We start from the raw sequence: 17,250 nt of genomic DNA, 5'->3' as shown, positions 1-17,250 counted from the left end.
TTTCTATATCTGTTTATATATTTGTTTTTAATGAAATTCTTACCAACTTTTAAAATTTTTTTAAGATACTTTTCATAAAAAAAAAAGTGTGTCAAAAACGAGTTATGAATCTATTATAATTTTAAATCATTTAAAGTTATTTGTGTTACTCTGAATAAAATGATATAAACATAAATACTTCAAATTTTTCCTATTATTCGATGATAAGAATAAAAAAAGTTCAAACTAGTAATCAAAGTAAAATAAAATTATGTTAAAATAATTAATAAAAAAATAATGTATGTATATAAAGAAGTGGAGAAAGGGAAGAGGGTTTTAGTAGAGGGTAATGGTGAAGGAGAAAGTGAGGTTGCGCTTAGTATTCGAGGGTTCTCGGATTCTGAGAAAATCACAGAAGAAACAAGGACTGAAGAAATGCTGGATTCTCATTAAACCTAAACTTTACAAAACCATCTCTCATCTCTCCGATTATCTCCTTCGCATTTTCCATCTGCAACATTCTTCTCCTCATGGCCTTATTCTCTCTGTAATCTCTCCTCACTTTCCCCTTTTCGTTTTTCATTTTCTTCTTTCTTATGCTTTTTGTTTTATTTTCTTTTGCAGATGGATGGCTTTGTTTTGCCGCCTTTTGAGTCTACTTCGATTTTGAAGGATAATGATATCATCTGGTTTGTTTCTCCGGTGCATTTTCTTTCGATTTTTCATTTGTGTGAGGAAAATATTTTATTTTTTTATTCATTCCTCGGCAACAGTGTGAGAAAGAAAGTGGGTCCACCCTCTGCAACCATTGAGTTGTACAATGGGGTGAATTCTTTGGAGCAACCCGCGCTTGGGGGTGTGAAGCTTCTCACCATTGAGGCATTTCAAAACGTAACTGGGGGTTATCGAAGTCAATCAGAAGAGGGTGAACATGACAATTCTTTGGATGTAATTGAGTTGGAAGGTGCACCTGATGTCGACAAAGTTTGCAAAAAGAGAAAGGCATCAGAGAAACTTCAGGGTTCCGAGTATGTTTCAATCCTTTGTTGTGTATTTGATATTGGCTGGCCTTTGGATGGATAATCTGCTTTTTCATTTGTAGATTTTTTTTTTTTTTAAACCGCTTGCATCTAGTTGTGTGTGTCTTTTGATTGTTGCTTGGTCTGTAAATCACATATCTCCTTACTGCATTTAAGGAGGAAGAAGAGTAAACTTGCTGCTGCTGATGAGTGTCCGGTTGCCCTTGGGGATCTTGAGAATGATGTTCTCTGTGATAGTCTCGTCAACAAGGATAATATGCAGAGAAAAACAGAGAAATTGAGCACCCCTGGAATTGATGACATCAATGCTAAGAGGTAATTCTGTAGCTTTGATATTCAGGAGTTTGATTTCTTATTGCTTTTATTTTGTTTTATTTTTCTTGACTCCTTTGGTCAATTCACTGAACTCAAATATGCTCTCATCCTTACATGCTTGCCTCTATAAATGATCAGTTTTTCTTTAGTTGCTTTTTTCAGTTCCTTGGTTTTTAGCTTGACTATACCTAATTTTCACCAGACTTTCACAACCGCACAAACAGGCGAATAAACTGTTGGGTTTGTACATTCTATACATTAGAAATTCCAAGGTCTAAGCCTTTTTAATACCCCAACACGTGCTTATTTACAATTTGCGTATCCATTGATTATCTTGTACACGTAATTGAAGAGTTGGTCATGGTATGTGGATGTATCTAATGGCTTACAGTATCTTCACTTCTTTTGTGTCTCTCCAACTTACAAAACGCTTATCTTTGATTTCTTGTTTTGTTTTTCCAGGGCCAGTGAACTTCAAGAAAATGGCAAAGGGAGTGCTGATGTATCCTCTACTCCTGATGGAACGAAAAAGGTCTTTTCTAATCATACATCTATTCAGGAGTTGTAGCTTTTACTTTGGAGTCTTTAATTCTGGGGTGGATTTCTTTTGCATGTGATATGATTGTCCTGATTTTGAGCTTTAGCAGTCTCAGGATATAAAGAGCTTTATTTGGCCTCTGCATTGTTGTCACAAACTTATGATTACTAAAATGATTTTGAATGTCAGATATCTGCATCTTCAACTAAGATATGAAACTCCAATTTGCATGGCTTTTAGAGTTTTTTCTTCCACAAATTTTGCTGGGATGTGGCTTTGACGAGTTGAGTACGCATTTTGTTGGCTGAAACCAATGTGTTGGTCAATATTTTATTGAGCACAATTCAAACTTCTATTCTTCTGTAGTTTTGATGGATACCTGGAATTCAGATCTGTTGTGCTCCTGGAAGGCTGCTAGCCTCCAAATAACCCTTGAAAACCCTGTGTAATTCCTTGATTATTTACTCAGCTGTTTCCTCTCTATTTATAAGCCTAGCAGCACCTTTCAAAATGAGCTATCTTCCTATCTTTCCAGCCAAATTCTCCTGCTGCCCCCACTTTAATAGACTCTTGTGATTGGAGGTCTATCAAGTTTCAAAATTGCTTTTTTTGTTTTTTCAAAACTATATGCAGTAGTTGAATTGCTGCCGGACTTTCATTATGTCTGAAATTGGAAGCTTCTTGTCGATTGCAGTGCAAAGGTCTGAAATCATTCCCATAGTCTTCTTTTGGTACATGTGTGTAATTTGTTTATTTCACATCGTGAAATGACCTAATTATATATGACAGCCCAAAATTCCACTCATCCTGAGCAATGAACACCCAGTTGGGATGAAATAAGATTTCATTGCAACTAAAAAATTTATTGGATTATTTTACTAATTTTTTTCAAATTTCATTACTTTCACACATGATCCCTTATCAATCTGATGACCACAGAAATCAACAGCTTTTTTAGCTAGTTTCTTTGTTGGGAATGAATGGAAGCAGATATTAGCTATTTAGAAGATTCATTTTTAATCATATTAATCCATTTTCTGCACTTTTAGACTCCGGTGAATATATTGTCACAGAACTTGAATTAGGGAACATTATCTTGGTGTGTCTTTTACGTCATTATGAATTTGTCTTCATCAACATAATTTGGCTTGGTTATCACATTCTCTCTTTGAATGACAACTATGATTTTAAATCCTGAAATTCACTTTTATGGTCAGTTCCCAAGTAGAAGTGCTCGACGTAAAAAGGCTAAGAGGCAATGGTTGAGGGAACAAGCCAAAAATAAAAAGATAGAGGTACTTGGTGTTTTGTAGGATAATGCTTCTGTATCAATTACAATTTATATGTTCTACACACATGCACACACACTCTCAAAAAAAGGAGAGGTAAAATCAAATAATCTGATTGTATCAATATTTTTCAACAGCATCAGAAGCAATTACACACAAAAGGTAGTCAGAAATCGCCCGATAAATATGATTTGAAACTCTCCGATGAATGTCAACAGCCAGATACGAATTCATATGGCCGAGATAATAAAAACTTGTCTGAAGAACATCAACAAACAGATCCTAATAGTGATGTGGATGATGATGTTGTTCCTGTAGTTGTAAGGCCAGGACATATTCGTTTTACGCCCCTAAGAAAAGGTCCCATGCTTTCTCTTTCTCTCTTAATCTTTGTTTTTATGCATTGTGGACCTGAGGAGAAGAGATGAGATGGAAATGTCAATTTTTTCTGGCATTTGAGTTTAGTTGCTGATATCAGAGTCTCATATTCTGCATGTCATTATTAACATCTTGTCTTTGATCTCATCCAGTGGATGCCATACAAACTATGCCGCAAAATCAAGTTTCAGTGGTACCTTTTCGTTGTCATTTTTGTTTCTGCTCTATGATAAAATGTTTTTATGACTTATTGATTTACCTTTGTTATCCACGTATTATTAATTGGTGCTATATTCTAATTTGGTCCAAGATTTTTTTAATGATAGCCTGATATCATACTTCACAAAACTTTTCAATGGAATGGAGTAACCAGCAAGAAGAAGGGTCAAAAGTGGGGCAAAGAGAAAGCTGCTTCTTCAAAACGGAATAATTATGAAACTTTTAATCAAGATTGTTCTAAAATGCCAACTGCTGAGGAAGAGATATCTGTGCATGATTCCAAGGACTTGGATTTTAATAAGCTTAAACCTTATACTAGCTTGCCCAAGGTGCGTATCTCTCCTATTTTTATTATTATGGCTTGGGTAGATCATTCTTTCTAATTAAGAGGAATGAGGAGAAAAGAATGAATGTTAAACAGGGGATTTGATTTTTTTCAAGCCATTCAGCAGCTTACCTTTCATACTACTTCCAGAACTCCTGTATATGTTTTGGATTTTCTCATTCTGCCTAACATGTTCTTAGCCACATTTTCCCGCCATTTGTCTTCCTCAGAGGTTTATGCATTAATTTATTCTCAACACACCGCAGGAAGGTGATGTAATTGCGTATCGCTTGATTGAGCTATCATCGTCTTGGACCCCTGAGCCAACTTCCTTTCGGGTACAGCTTTTTGTTTTAATTAATCTATAAATCCTAATTTATGACATGTAACCATGTTGTTCTGCCTGTAGGTTGGGAAGATATCATGTTATAACCTTGAATCCAATAGGGTTACACTATTAGTTGTCCCAGAATATCCACTCACTTTTGAGAAAAAGATAGATGAGGATGCATCCACACTACTATCAGATACATCCCTTTATGAAGAAGATGGGTCTTTACAAGTAAGTAATCATGCATTATTGTTGCTTTTATTTCATTATCATTCCTTCCATGTTCAGCAAAGTAGGTTTCAAGCTTGCATGGGGGCTTGAAGTCCATGCCTATGATGCATACATCTTCCATTGGACCTGATTATTAGTCACCATAACAGGAATCTTGTATGGATCGTGAATCTATGATAACTATTCACATACAACTACCAGAGTAGGTCGTGAAAGTTGATTCTTTGTTTGCCATGACAATGTGCAAATGCATAATGTAATCACAAAAGTCTAATCTTATTTGCTATGGTTCAATGATGTATTTACTTTGATTATCCTATGACAACTGTTGTAGAAAGAAATGATAAATTCTGTAATTTATTTGTGTACATACTAATTTAATTTGATGACTGGCCTGGCCTGAAACATGATTGTCACACTTGTTCGTTTGATGTTGGTATTGTTTTGTGGTTGAACCTCAAGGTTAATAATGGGTTTTAGATATTTTATGATGTAACTGCAGCCTGCCTCCCAAAATACAGGATATTTTGGGGCTATGCTCTATCATGTATGGTATACATTTTAGGAAATTGTCAAAAAATGGTGTTTACTACCCGTGTGTGTGTGTGTTTTTTTTTTTGGTCTTGTTCATACTTGCAAAGGGTGAACTGTGCCTTCTGGTTCTTTATAATTTGGTGTGATTTTTTTTCTGATCATGAAAAGCTGATAAACAATTTTTCGAATCCAGATAGATTTTTCACTACTTGTTGATGTCCGCATCATCATGGATGGTGCAAAATCAGTCACTGGTGGAGTTGATGAAGTTCGCGTGGCAAATCAAGATGCTGTAGCAAATCTGAGGGACTGCAATAACAATGGAAAAGCACCTGCCCCTGCCCCTGCCCCAGCCCCAGCTCCAGCCCCAGCTCCAGCCCCAGGTTGGTTTGAAGCTACAAATTAGTCTATTTATGTGGTGCTAAGATCATGGAATTTGCGTAATTCATTTGAAAGAGCAGAGATTATATTTGTTAATTTCTATTTTGTAGAAAATGAAAAACTTTGTGCGGGAGACCAAGATGCTGTAACAAGTTTGGGAGACAACAATAACAGTCAAAAAGCCCTTGCCCCCATCCCAGGTTAATTTGCGAGATCACAAATACTTAATGATTAACTTAAATGAATTTTCATTATTATATAATTTTCATCATGGTAGGAAATGGCAAATTGAATGCATGGGACGAAATTAACCAGGCTTTGTGTGCAAAGAAGGCAGAACTATCGCATGTTGCTGATCAGTGTTTGAAAGAGGGCTCGAGGAGCAGCCGATGGTCATACAAGGCCCTCAGGAGCAGTGCTCTAGGTCCAACCATGGCTTTTCTTAGAGCACAAAGTGGAATATAAATGTCCTTAATCTGGTGTTTTGAAATAGATGACGATCCCGAATGAACACTATGGTTTGGGAAGTTTTGAAAATTAGATGGTAGAATTTTGTTTTTGAGTTTTTGTTTGGAAAAGTCATCTGAGCCAGTGAAGGCTTTGTACAGAATGAGGTCTTCTTAATTTTGTTGAAATTATGTGCTACTCAAAGTAAGAGCTGCATGAAGGCCCCGTTTTTCCTTATCCAATTTTCTTTTGTTCAACTTGTATTAGCACAAGAAATCCACCATCAAGAACGTGGAACTGGGAAAATTAAAGCAGTCTACCATGTCATTTTCACTTCTGAAATGTGGAACAGCAGCTTTTGTCATTTACCTCTGAAAATGCTCGTGAAACTTGGAATTTGACTGGAATAAGTTCTCTCGCTTACCAGTGAACCTCTGATAAAATCATCATGATCCTATACATACATACATGCATACATACATATATATATTCATCATAGCTTGTGCGATTTATCAGGGAAAACCCTTCCAGCATTTGCTACCCGACATGCAAAATTAAGGAAAGATTCAGGGAAAAAAAATGCATAATGCCTACCACTGTATCTTGTAAGAGTGTCAATATTTGAAGTCAAATCACCATAACACGGATTAAATTCTTAAGAACACCTTTGGTGTTGGATTCGCCAGGACAAAGAAACAAAAACCGGTAGAAAAATGATCTTATTCACTTATCCAGAGGACATTATTGAATTTTAGTTCCTATAGAGTAAGCAGGCTTCTTTTATGTACACGGCTAGTAATAACTTGAAGTCTGGATACATCACGCAAGCAGTTACAGTTAATTTCTACCGCCTGGGATGCCTGAATACTTTGACTAAGATGTAATAGCCTTTCTAACAGTTTACCACTTACCAGGGTGCTAAGAGATATCACAAACTGACTTCTGGGAGAATAAGGAACTTTCCAGACTGTATCTTACTTGTTGCCACTGTTGTATGCCTTTTCAAGTAAGAAATGGTTGAGATGGTTAAGGAATTGCTCTGGCTCCTCGCCTTCTTTAACTATCTGCACATGCCAGGCAAATTTTTTACACATGAATTTGGCCCATGTATCATGCAAGAATGACTATGATTTACAAATAAACATGTCAAGACTGCAAGATTTAAGTAAACGACATTAATCAAAATATTTTCCTACTATACCACTTATGATGCTTAAGCATATGCTCAATAGCAAGAAACAGTATACCTCAATCATCATTGCTTTGTCTTCCCAGTGAAAAAAAAAAAAAAAAAACACAGTAGAAGTAGATGATGTTCCATTTCCTTTCCCACCAATTGGGTGGATAGATGGGTTAGGGTGCTCAACTTGTCATGTTTATTTAATCAAATTAACAAGAAGCATAGACCATGACTGCTAATAACAAAGCAAACATGACTGAGACAAAAATAAGGCCCATAAACTTGAATCTATAGGCTATGAAAAATCCTAGGTGATTAACCTACAAAAAAAAAAAATTCTAGGTGACTGACTACAAGAAAAACTAACCAAAAACTACTGTAGTATAAGAAAGCAGTAATACCTTTACAGAAGCTTTGGCTGGCAAACCCAACTGACTACGAATGTTGTGATCAATTGTCTCCAACTGCAGGTGGCCATCCTTGCATAAGCCACTGTCGCCAATCAATTGTCTCTGACCTTTTTGACTTGAAGCTTCACGCCCCAACCAAACATACCAAACACCATCCTCAATTGTGCCCAAACTCAAATTTGTAGTCGACAAAATATACACCGATCTTGAATCAAGGGTGTGAGTGGAATGCATCTCCACTTTACTTAAAGAAGGCCACTCATACAACACTGGGGTTGTCACTTCTGCAACCTCTTTAATCAAAGAACCATACGGTAGATGAATATTACTATCCCCTTTCTCGTTTTCAACCTCACTATGTGAATCATTGCCAACACTGATGATGTCAACATCTAACATTAGCTCCTCTCTATTGTCTTCATAATCAAATTGGTTGTCATCCATATCCTTCACCACATCAGGATCCAAGTCAGGTAGAGAAAAGGACCATGATCTTACTAGGTTCTTGGCTACTAGAGATGGTTTGTCATTAGATGGTAACAGGCGGGGTGGAGGATTACTTCCTCTACGCTCTGCAATTGATGGGTAAATTTCTTTACAAGGCCAACAAACTTTTTCTGCTCTGAAATTATGATCATCAGAAAATTTCTTTAAAGGTGAAGGTAGAGTTTTTTCACATGGTAAACAGGAATTATCTGCCAAGGGAGCATGCTTTCCATAAAGTGAATCTATAGCTTCCAAGCCAGAAGGTGAAGGCTGCTGAGAAGACAAGTGTGAGAAGTCAGACCAATTGCAAGATGAAGGTGAAAAGTTAAAGGAACTGGAGTAATCAGATGTTGAAGGCGAGAGGGTAGGAGACTTAGAGCCAAGATGTGGGCTGCCGGCCCTATAACAGGAAAATGAATATGGTGAACCACAAGAAGGCGTTGGTGGAAATAAAGGACCAGAATGGGGAATAAAGCATTCCACTTCTTTATCCCTGATCCTATCAGGGCTACCATTGGGGAAACAATCAAAGGAATCTGGTGAACCACAGAGATCGGTCAGAGGTGGTGATGGCTGTAAAGGAAAATCAGTAAGAGAACAAGCATCATCTGATTCTTTGCTATTGTCTATTATCATGTTTGATCCATCACTTACAAGAGAAGTGGCATGGCTCAATTTGGATGATGCAAAAAATTCTTTTATACCACCGCAAGCAAATTTACGTCTTAGTCTGCACCACCCACTCTCTCTAGCAGGGAGGCAGGTTTCAGATTCAGTAGTTGATACTGAAAATGGCGGAACAACCCCACCAGCTAGTGCTTTATGGAAAAGTTCAAAATCCAAATCATACTCATCAACTTTCCTCTCACCAGCCCCAAAATGCATTTTTGTAGTGACCTTATCATTCTCAGAATATGATACTTCTTCAGCTTGAACCTCCTTTTCACTGGAACCATCTACTAAGTGTTGTCCCCTAGCAAGAGCATCCCAAAGTTCCAAGGGCTCCTCCCCTTCTTTGATGCTAATAATTGGTCCATGAGCTCTTTCATATCGGATGACCTGATTGGCAGCTTCCCTTGCACTATATGACATTACCTGTTTGCATCTCTTTCCTATCCACACATATATAGCAGAAGGAACATGAACAATGAATGCCCCACGAGAGTCAAATCTTTCAGCACTGGGGTGGTTTAACATTTTTGGTACAACATGGAGAGGATCATACGAAGAGTGAGGTGCCATCCGGTAAATCCTAAGCACAGAATTAGGACTGGCAGGGACAGCATGCACCCGCTTCTGGCACTGCAACAGTTGACAAGCAAAGCCCATATTCGGATTTGTAACTCCTCTTGCAGCCTTCACAAACTGAAATGCATCCTCAAAGCTCTGGCCTTCCCTCCACATAAGGTATGCAATAACCAGAGAAGTTGACCTTGACACTCCCTGGCAGCAGTGTACAAAAACGCGCCCACCTTGCTCTCGAACATCTTCAAAGTAATCAAACACATCATAGAGAATGCTTGTGATATCCTCTGAAGGACTATCTTGCAACCAAAGTGTTTTATACTTGAGATCATTCTTAAAATACTCAGGACAAACAAAGCCAACACAATTGAGCACATGAGTAATCCCATTTCGCCTCAAAATATCACGATTCTTGGCCACAGCATCACTTCCTAGATAAATATGATTAGCAATCCTTGAACATTCCTTATCAAAAAATGCAAGCTTATCCCTCTTAAATAGAAATTCCCTCACAGGCTGTTCTGAATTAGGACTCTCCAAGGGTTGTAACGACCCTCTTGGTGTCTGTGGATTTGGCCACACACCAAGATCATCGGAACTGGCCATTGGCCATTCCTCAACAGGCCGCTTGGATATCGATAGTGGCGGCAAAAACGTCCGTGCTTTACTGCTAGATTGCGGTTTTGGGTTGGGGTTAGGCTTGGTGGGTGACCGGTCAGTCCAGGAAACCGACCGTAAATAAGCTCTTTTGGTGCCACCGGCTGGGCTGTCCTTACCACCCTCTTCTCCTAACATTTCAATTCGAAGTCGACAAATTCTAAGAAATTAAACTCATACCCAGTGGATGATTTTTCCAGGAAATACCAATGAACTCATGAAAATTTAGTCTTGATAATAAATTGAATGTGAAGTGTCTACATGCAATTTTCTCACCTAAAGCCCTTGACCCACTCCATTTCTAAGGAGAAAAATCAAATACGAATATATGACCGGGTAAAATCTGAAGCTGGAATAGGAATATCATAGACCAAGAAAAGAGACAAAAAAAAAATTACATAATTATTTATTAAATTAAATATATTAATAATAGTTGAGATTGTTGAAGAAAGACTTACTACATGAAGATTGAATGCTGAAGCAGAAAACGGAGAGAAGTGATTTGTAGCGCGTGGGGTTTGGTTGGATATTGAAAGGAAGAAGAAAGAGAGAGGAAGAACGAGTCAAAGTGACACGTCATCATGGATGGTAGTCGTATCATGTATGCATTTCAATCTTGTGATGTCATTTAAATCGTTCGGGGAATTGCTATTGTCACTTGTCACTGCCGTAACTCTTTTAAGATTTAAAAAAAAAAAAACCTCGATTATTTTTATATATATTATATAAAAAATATTAATTTCTAGATATTAATTTTTTTAATATAAATTCATTTCGCATGCCAAGAATCATTAAAACTGGCTATTTTCTAACAAATATGTGCTATTTGTAACAAAATCTGATTATTTCGATCAGATTTTTTATGATTTTCACGTTAGAAAATTATTAAAGAGGGAGAGAAAATGTTGTCAAATTGGTTGATAATATTTTAGAGTGAATTATCAAAAAAATAGTTATTAAAAAGAGAGAATAAATTTTTGGAAATATAAATGCAATGTTTTAAATTTTAAAAGAGTGATTGTTAACTTTAAAATATTGAAACCTATATGGTGGGGATAAAAAAGTAACTTTTAAAAATTAAGTTATAGAGAAAATTATTAATTTTTAAAATCTAAATAGAAAATAGGAATAAATTATTTTTTTAAATTAAAACTCAAAAGGACAATTTTATTTTTGACAGTAATAACAAAATTTAATAAATAAATAAGTGTTTAGGATTTTTAAAATTAATAAATAAGAATTTAGGGAAAGGGTGGCTTTACGAAGGGAGGGGAAATGTATAATTTCTAAATATTATTTTTTTAACATAAATTCATTTAGCTTGTTAAGAATCATTAAAAAAGGTTATTTTCTATTAATACAATTTTTTATTATTAATTAATATATGTAATTTTAAACTTTAGATGAGATAAATTATGATTTATGATAGTTAGAATTAACTATGTAACTCTGATATCCAATATAATAAGAATAATAAAGAGTGTATGGATTGAATATAAGGGAGATTATAACAGGGTTGCACCTACTAATAGAAAAGTTATGTCTACGATTATATTATGATTCTTTAAAGAAAATATTTTAACACAGTTTATGTGATAAACATAAAAAGAAATATGGTTGGATTTAACCTAAATTGCCTAATTCGTGGTTATATTGTTTTCCAATTAAATCCCTAAATCACTTTCGTTTTTTTTTTTCGATCCCTTAATCTTTAGGATGCATTTTGTTTGAGTAATTTTTTATTATTAAAAATGAAATATTATCGTAAAGATATATTACTTGTAAGATTAAGTTAATAAATATAAATAATCATTATGTTTGATTTATTTTACTTAAATGTTCTAACGACTATTGGGTATAATTATTATAAAATATTATTTATGTTATTTATTATGTTAATTGAAAATGATAGTATTTTTGTTTTTAAAAATCAATAAGTAATGATAGAATTGTAACAAAATCTAATTATATAGGTAATATTTTCATACCTAAGGTATAGGTAATAATAATCAAATTATTTTTATATTATTTGTCACATCACTATTGATAATAAAAAAATAGAAGATAATTGTTTTTCTTGTTAGACATGTAATTAATTAGGAAATGAATTTCGTAGATGCTAGAAATATACTTCTCAAGGGCATAAATGTAACATCTTTAGTCTAATAATTCGGTCAATTATTAAGATATTGTTTACTTTAGACACACATTTTAGAGTGATTTTTTTCTTAGTTTTATAACCCAAAATATGTCTTAATAGTTCAAAAAGCTTACAAATTATTTAATCAGTCAAATTATCTCATTTTTAACTAATTTGGGACACACAAACAGAGTATAGACAGACCCAACATCTCTTTCATGTTTTGTTGATGTGAGATTTGCCTAACAATATCACAATAAGCAAAAATGTGCCTCCTTTCAAGGGCTTAAACAAAAATGTCTCACTTTTTTTTAAAATACCAAAAATATTTTTCACCATTTCTATTTAAACCTTCACCCTCATATCTTTCTCATATCATTTAATTTTTCAGTTTCACTTAATATCTAACATTGTGGATTCATTCGAAAAGGAGAAAATTCGTATTTTTGAGTTCGAATTGAAAAAAATCAATTCGTTGTAGTAAGATATTTACACGAATTTTAATCGAAAACTTAATTTGTTTGTTAAATTAAATTCATATATTTTATATACTTACATAGAATTGTGCATAAAACGAATATTAAAAAAATATAGGGGCATTTTGATATCCGACAATATATGAGGAGGTTAAATGAAATGACAGAAAAATATAAGGGGCATGTTGCTATTAGATAATGTATGAGGGTGTTAAATGAAATGTTAAAAAAATATAGGGGCATTTTGATATCAAACAATGCATGAGGGTGCTAAATAAAGTATTAATAAAATATAAGGGTATTTTAAAATTAAACAAATTATGAGGCTGTTAACGATAAAATTAATGCGAATACGAAGTTCCTATATTTTATATACTTGCATATAATTGTGTCATAAAATGAATGTTAAAAAAATATAGAAACATTTTGACATTTAACAATATAAGAGTTTTAAATTAAATGTTAGAAAAATATAAATAACATTTTAATATCAGACAATGTATGAGAGTGTTAAATAAAATGTGCCAAAATTTAGGGGGAATTTCAATATGAATTTTATACAGTGTTAATGTGGATTTTTCTACTAAATATTTTTTTAACCAATATTGATCATTGTAAGATTGATTGTTGAAATAACGGGTTATGTTACTATTCATTACAAAGGAGAATGAATTTAAAGTAATCAAAATATAATGAAATACAAAAGAGGTCATAAAAGAGTAGTTCAAATTCAATGCAAAACAACATTTGAGGGATTTATCTAATTGTTGGGTGAAAAGTATGGTATCGATCCGATCTGAAATAATATTCAACTATACATGAAACCAAAAGGCATCCAGTAGACTATCCTATAAAATCTGGAAATGATAAACAAGTTGAGGGTCTTATTGATATGTCTAAATACTATGAGAAATGTATTCCATTTTTTGTTATATGTACCCCTATTGAAATAGAACAAGAAGAAGGAAGAAGTGGCAATGATGATAGTAAATTGAAAGAGGAATCTGATGGGGAAGACCCATTAGGTTTTCATAATAATGCATTGTATATTATTGAAGAATAGGTTCATAGAGAAAAAGAGAGGGTTCTAGAGTAGGGTGACTTTGATGGGAACAAGATAGTTGATGTTCCTCTTGATGAGTTAGACTTTAAGGAGATGTCACTTATTAATTATGATATAAATACTCTCCAGCTTACAAATCCTCTTCGAGGTGATAGGAATTTTGCTAGACCATTTTTTGATAATGTCTCAACTGATCCATTAAGTGGCTACTTGATTTTCCTCTGCGGCCTTAATATCACCAACAAAAATAAATGGTATAGGATTGGTGCGAGAGGGGAATATTGTAAAAATTAGTGACCTTTTTAATAATAAAAAATATTTGATAGATGCAGTGGCTCAATTTGCATTGGAAAAATGATTCCAATATAGAGCGGTCAAGTCAAACACGGGAAGATGGAAGATCAAGTGCATTAATCAACTATACTAATGATATCTAACAGGAAGAAGATTAAAACCCATTGATTTATTCCAAATCCGTTCTATGAATCTCACACACACACATGTTCAATAGATCAGATAAAGTTATATCATAGGCAAACTGAGGCTTGAGCTTTAGGCCAATTAATGAAGTAGAAATTCATGTTGGTTAATCGTGTTTATTGGCTTAAAGAGATCATTATTGATATCGTTGATAGGTATCGAATCAATATATCATATTCATAAGCTTGACACGCAAGAAATTGGGCATTATAGTTATTGAGAGGCTTACTAGAAGAGTTATTTATGCTCTTACCAGATTGTTGCTATAATTTAGAACATACTAATTTGGGTACCATGACACATATACAAACAGATAAGGAGCATTGTTGCAATGCCCCTAAATAGTGTAATGGGGCACTCCGTTCATTTTACGAAATTACAATTTATTGTCTATTAATTGACTTTAGTTAAGTATGCAATTATAGAAAGATTAAGATTTGTAATCCCATGATTTTAATTTTTTCCTCAACTAAATAAATAATAATAGTAATAAATCATGATTTTAATCCTATGATAAATGACTAGGATTTTCCCCCTAATTTAGGCCTTAATGAACATGTGATGAATAAAGTCGCCACACTTATTTTATCTATAATATGTATTTAAAAGAGAGTTGCATTGGGAATAAAAAAAAGTTTTTCTTTTCTTTTGAATACACATAACACCCATACTCATAAAGAAAACTAAACCAACTATGCACTGACTAGGGAAAGAAGTCGTCAGGGAAACCTTTGCCACGAGAAGACCGTATTGATTGTTGAATGAGAGGTAGATCATAAATCGCTAATTTTCTTACATCTAAAGTTATGTAATTAAGATTCTTCTTGCATGTTATGTTTTGTATAATTATAGGGCATGAAAATCATGTGTATCATAGGTTGTGCATACGTATTCTTTACATATGAAAATTGCATATGATATGATGTTTGTTTGGGTTACGGAAATGAATAATGATATGTGTGTGTGTGTGTGTATATATATATATATATATATATATATATATATATATAAAATTGGAATGAAAGTTGGCGGTTTGGATTGTTAGATGAAGTTGTGTGAAATGTGATGTATAATTGAGAAGTTTAGGGCCTTAAATCCTTCTGATCATCGAAAGTCAGTGGTGGAGCATGGCAACAGACGACTAGTGTAATCACGCATGAGAGTTGTGTGGTTGTGCCTTTGGCTGGGTCATCTTCGATGTCACCAAGAGCCAAGCTTGCACCTTGGGCATGCCAGATGCTCACTGGAGTGCTAAATGAGCACTTTGCACATCAAGTAGATGCATTGTTGCTAACATGCAGTGTGCAGTGCATACGCCAAATATACTGTGTGAACATTAGATGTGCTATGCGCAGGTCAGTCGAGCACTACACTTATCAGATGAGCATTGTGCATGTCGAATGTGTAGTACGTGCACCAAGTTAGTGTGAAAACTCTAGCAAGTGTATTCTTCATGCATCTGGGAGAGATGAAATTTTTACAACTATATTTTTAAAGAATACACTGTGACATGCCAAATATGCATCTTCGGGGATGTTATGCTATGTGTGCACCTACATAGGTTATGGTGCACTTGCATCATTTAAATTACATTCCAACAACCCATAATTTTCACCATGCCAAGAATGTCATGTTTGGATTAAGTTTCGAAAAGGTAATTTTCATAATATTCATAAATATGGGGACAAGTTTGGTGCCCGTAAAGAAAAAAATTACAAAGGCTCAACTCGAAAACGTAGTTATAATTGTGTGCTTAGGTGATTACAATTCGTATGAAAGGTTAGTTGATGAGACGTTTTGGTCTTAAGAACACACGAGTTGATTGATGAAATGTATCAACTTCCAATAGGAAAGTGATATTAAATTGAGTGGCAATGACAATGTAAGTGGCATTTGACATGGAAAAAAATGGAAAATCCTCTGATGTGGTATTGGTTTTTGATAAAGCTTAAAAATTGCATTGGTGAAGTAGTAAAGTTGGTAATAATCTCATATTGACATCATACCATCTACTTTACAATGGCTGAGGTCCTTCTAGATATACATCATAAATGTTGTTGTCATCATATTCTTTGTAACATGTGATTGAAGTACAAACATAACTTAAAAATCGTGTTTGTATTGGAAAACAGCGAAGGCCTATGCAGAGGCAAATTTTGAGGTCATGATAAAAACAATTGATGAGATGCGTAATCTTTCAATGACAATGAACATCACAGAATCCTTCAATACACTTGTTAGACATGTGCGGGGTTTGTCCATCACGATGCTGGCTGAGTTCATTCGGGACACCTTGTAACGATGGTTTTATGAGAAGAGAAACTATGCAAATATATATAGTTTTAATACTAATTACTTAATTGACCATGCTTTTTTACACTTATGCTTATTGACTAACTGTTATGTTAATACTTTTTAAAATTACAGATGAATGTACCCACCAAGTTACTCTATTGATAACAGAGAAATTTGACCACTATGTGTTGAAGTTTGTGAACTTGAAGGTTCGTCTAATTACAAATGTTTGGTATCAACTTATAGGTTGTGGTGGATGCATGCGTATTGTGGACTTTCATAAGCAGCTATGTACGCCCATAAAGTTTCAGTAGTCATATTTGCTATCGCAAGATATTTAAGGCTCACCAATGTCTATCCATGGGCTTATGCTTTCTACATAACCAAATTATATTGCGTAATACATGCAGAAGCTATCAATCTATTTGAGGATCAATTAAAATGGTTACATATTAAGGAGGAATGACTTATCCTACCACTCTTTATCGATCGTCATTGACTAGGTCATTTTTTAAACAAAAACTAACATCCTTCGTAGAGTGAGGTCATAATATTGAAGGTTTGCGGTTGATGTAATCAACCTGAGTATGTACGAACAAACTACAAGAGCCCAACACTGGTTCCAAGCTCCATTCTATCAAGTTTATTAAAAATAGATAAATGCAAGAGATCTTCATAGTCTTGACCTTTTGTTTAGTTTGATTTATATTTAACTTGTTGATGTACTTGTTAAAATGAGATGTAATCTATGAAATATTACATTAGTATTATTTATATTTCATATATCTCTTAATTTCTTTTAATCAATTAT

At 34.3% G+C, this 17,250-nt stretch overlaps 2 protein-coding genes across 3 annotated transcripts; one reads left to right on the top strand and one right to left on the bottom strand.

Moving 5' to 3' along the window:
- The first annotated feature begins 302 nt into the window (after positions 1–302).
- Positions 303–6,371, top strand: LOC123216018 (coilin). Of its 2 annotated transcripts, none has more exons than XM_044636362.1 (14): positions 303–526; positions 604–668; positions 753–1,007; positions 1,176–1,334; positions 1,797–1,866; positions 3,090–3,167; positions 3,299–3,521; positions 3,692–3,732; positions 3,866–4,087; positions 4,350–4,421; positions 4,493–4,645; positions 5,373–5,562; positions 5,671–5,760; positions 5,838–6,371. In XM_044636362.1, the coding sequence occupies exons 1-14, from the start codon at positions 329–331 to the stop codon at positions 6,023–6,025; spliced, it is 2,004 nt and encodes a 667-aa protein (XP_044492297.1). In that variant the 5' UTR covers positions 303–328; the 3' UTR covers positions 6,026–6,371. The 2 variants fall into 2 exon arrangements, with proteins under 2 accessions (XP_044492297.1, XP_044492298.1); XM_044636363.1 differs by having other exon boundaries at positions 753–1,008; positions 1,174–1,334; positions 5,373–5,548; positions 5,669–5,760.
- Positions 6,372–6,608: 237 nt separating this feature from the next.
- LOC123216017 (protein-tyrosine-phosphatase MKP1-like) lies at positions 6,609–10,582 on the bottom strand. The gene is made up of 3 exons (XM_044636361.1): positions 10,444–10,582; positions 7,589–10,334; positions 6,609–7,071 (listed from the first exon to the last, which is right to left on the bottom strand). Exons 2-3 carry the CDS (start codon positions 10,121–10,123, stop codon positions 6,982–6,984), a joined length of 2,625 nt encoding a protein of 874 aa, XP_044492296.1. The 5' UTR covers positions 10,124–10,334; positions 10,444–10,582; the 3' UTR covers positions 6,609–6,981.
- Positions 10,583–17,250: the final 6,668 nt, after the last annotated feature.

The sequence above is a fragment of the Mangifera indica genome, chromosome 5, assembly GCF_011075055.1.
Source record: "Mangifera indica cultivar Alphonso chromosome 5, CATAS_Mindica_2.1, whole genome shotgun sequence".
Classification (NCBI taxonomy): domain Eukaryota; kingdom Viridiplantae; phylum Streptophyta; class Magnoliopsida; order Sapindales; family Anacardiaceae; genus Mangifera; species Mangifera indica.
Note: the sequence above shows the minus strand (reverse complement) of the source record. Positions and strands in the feature narration are given on the sequence as shown.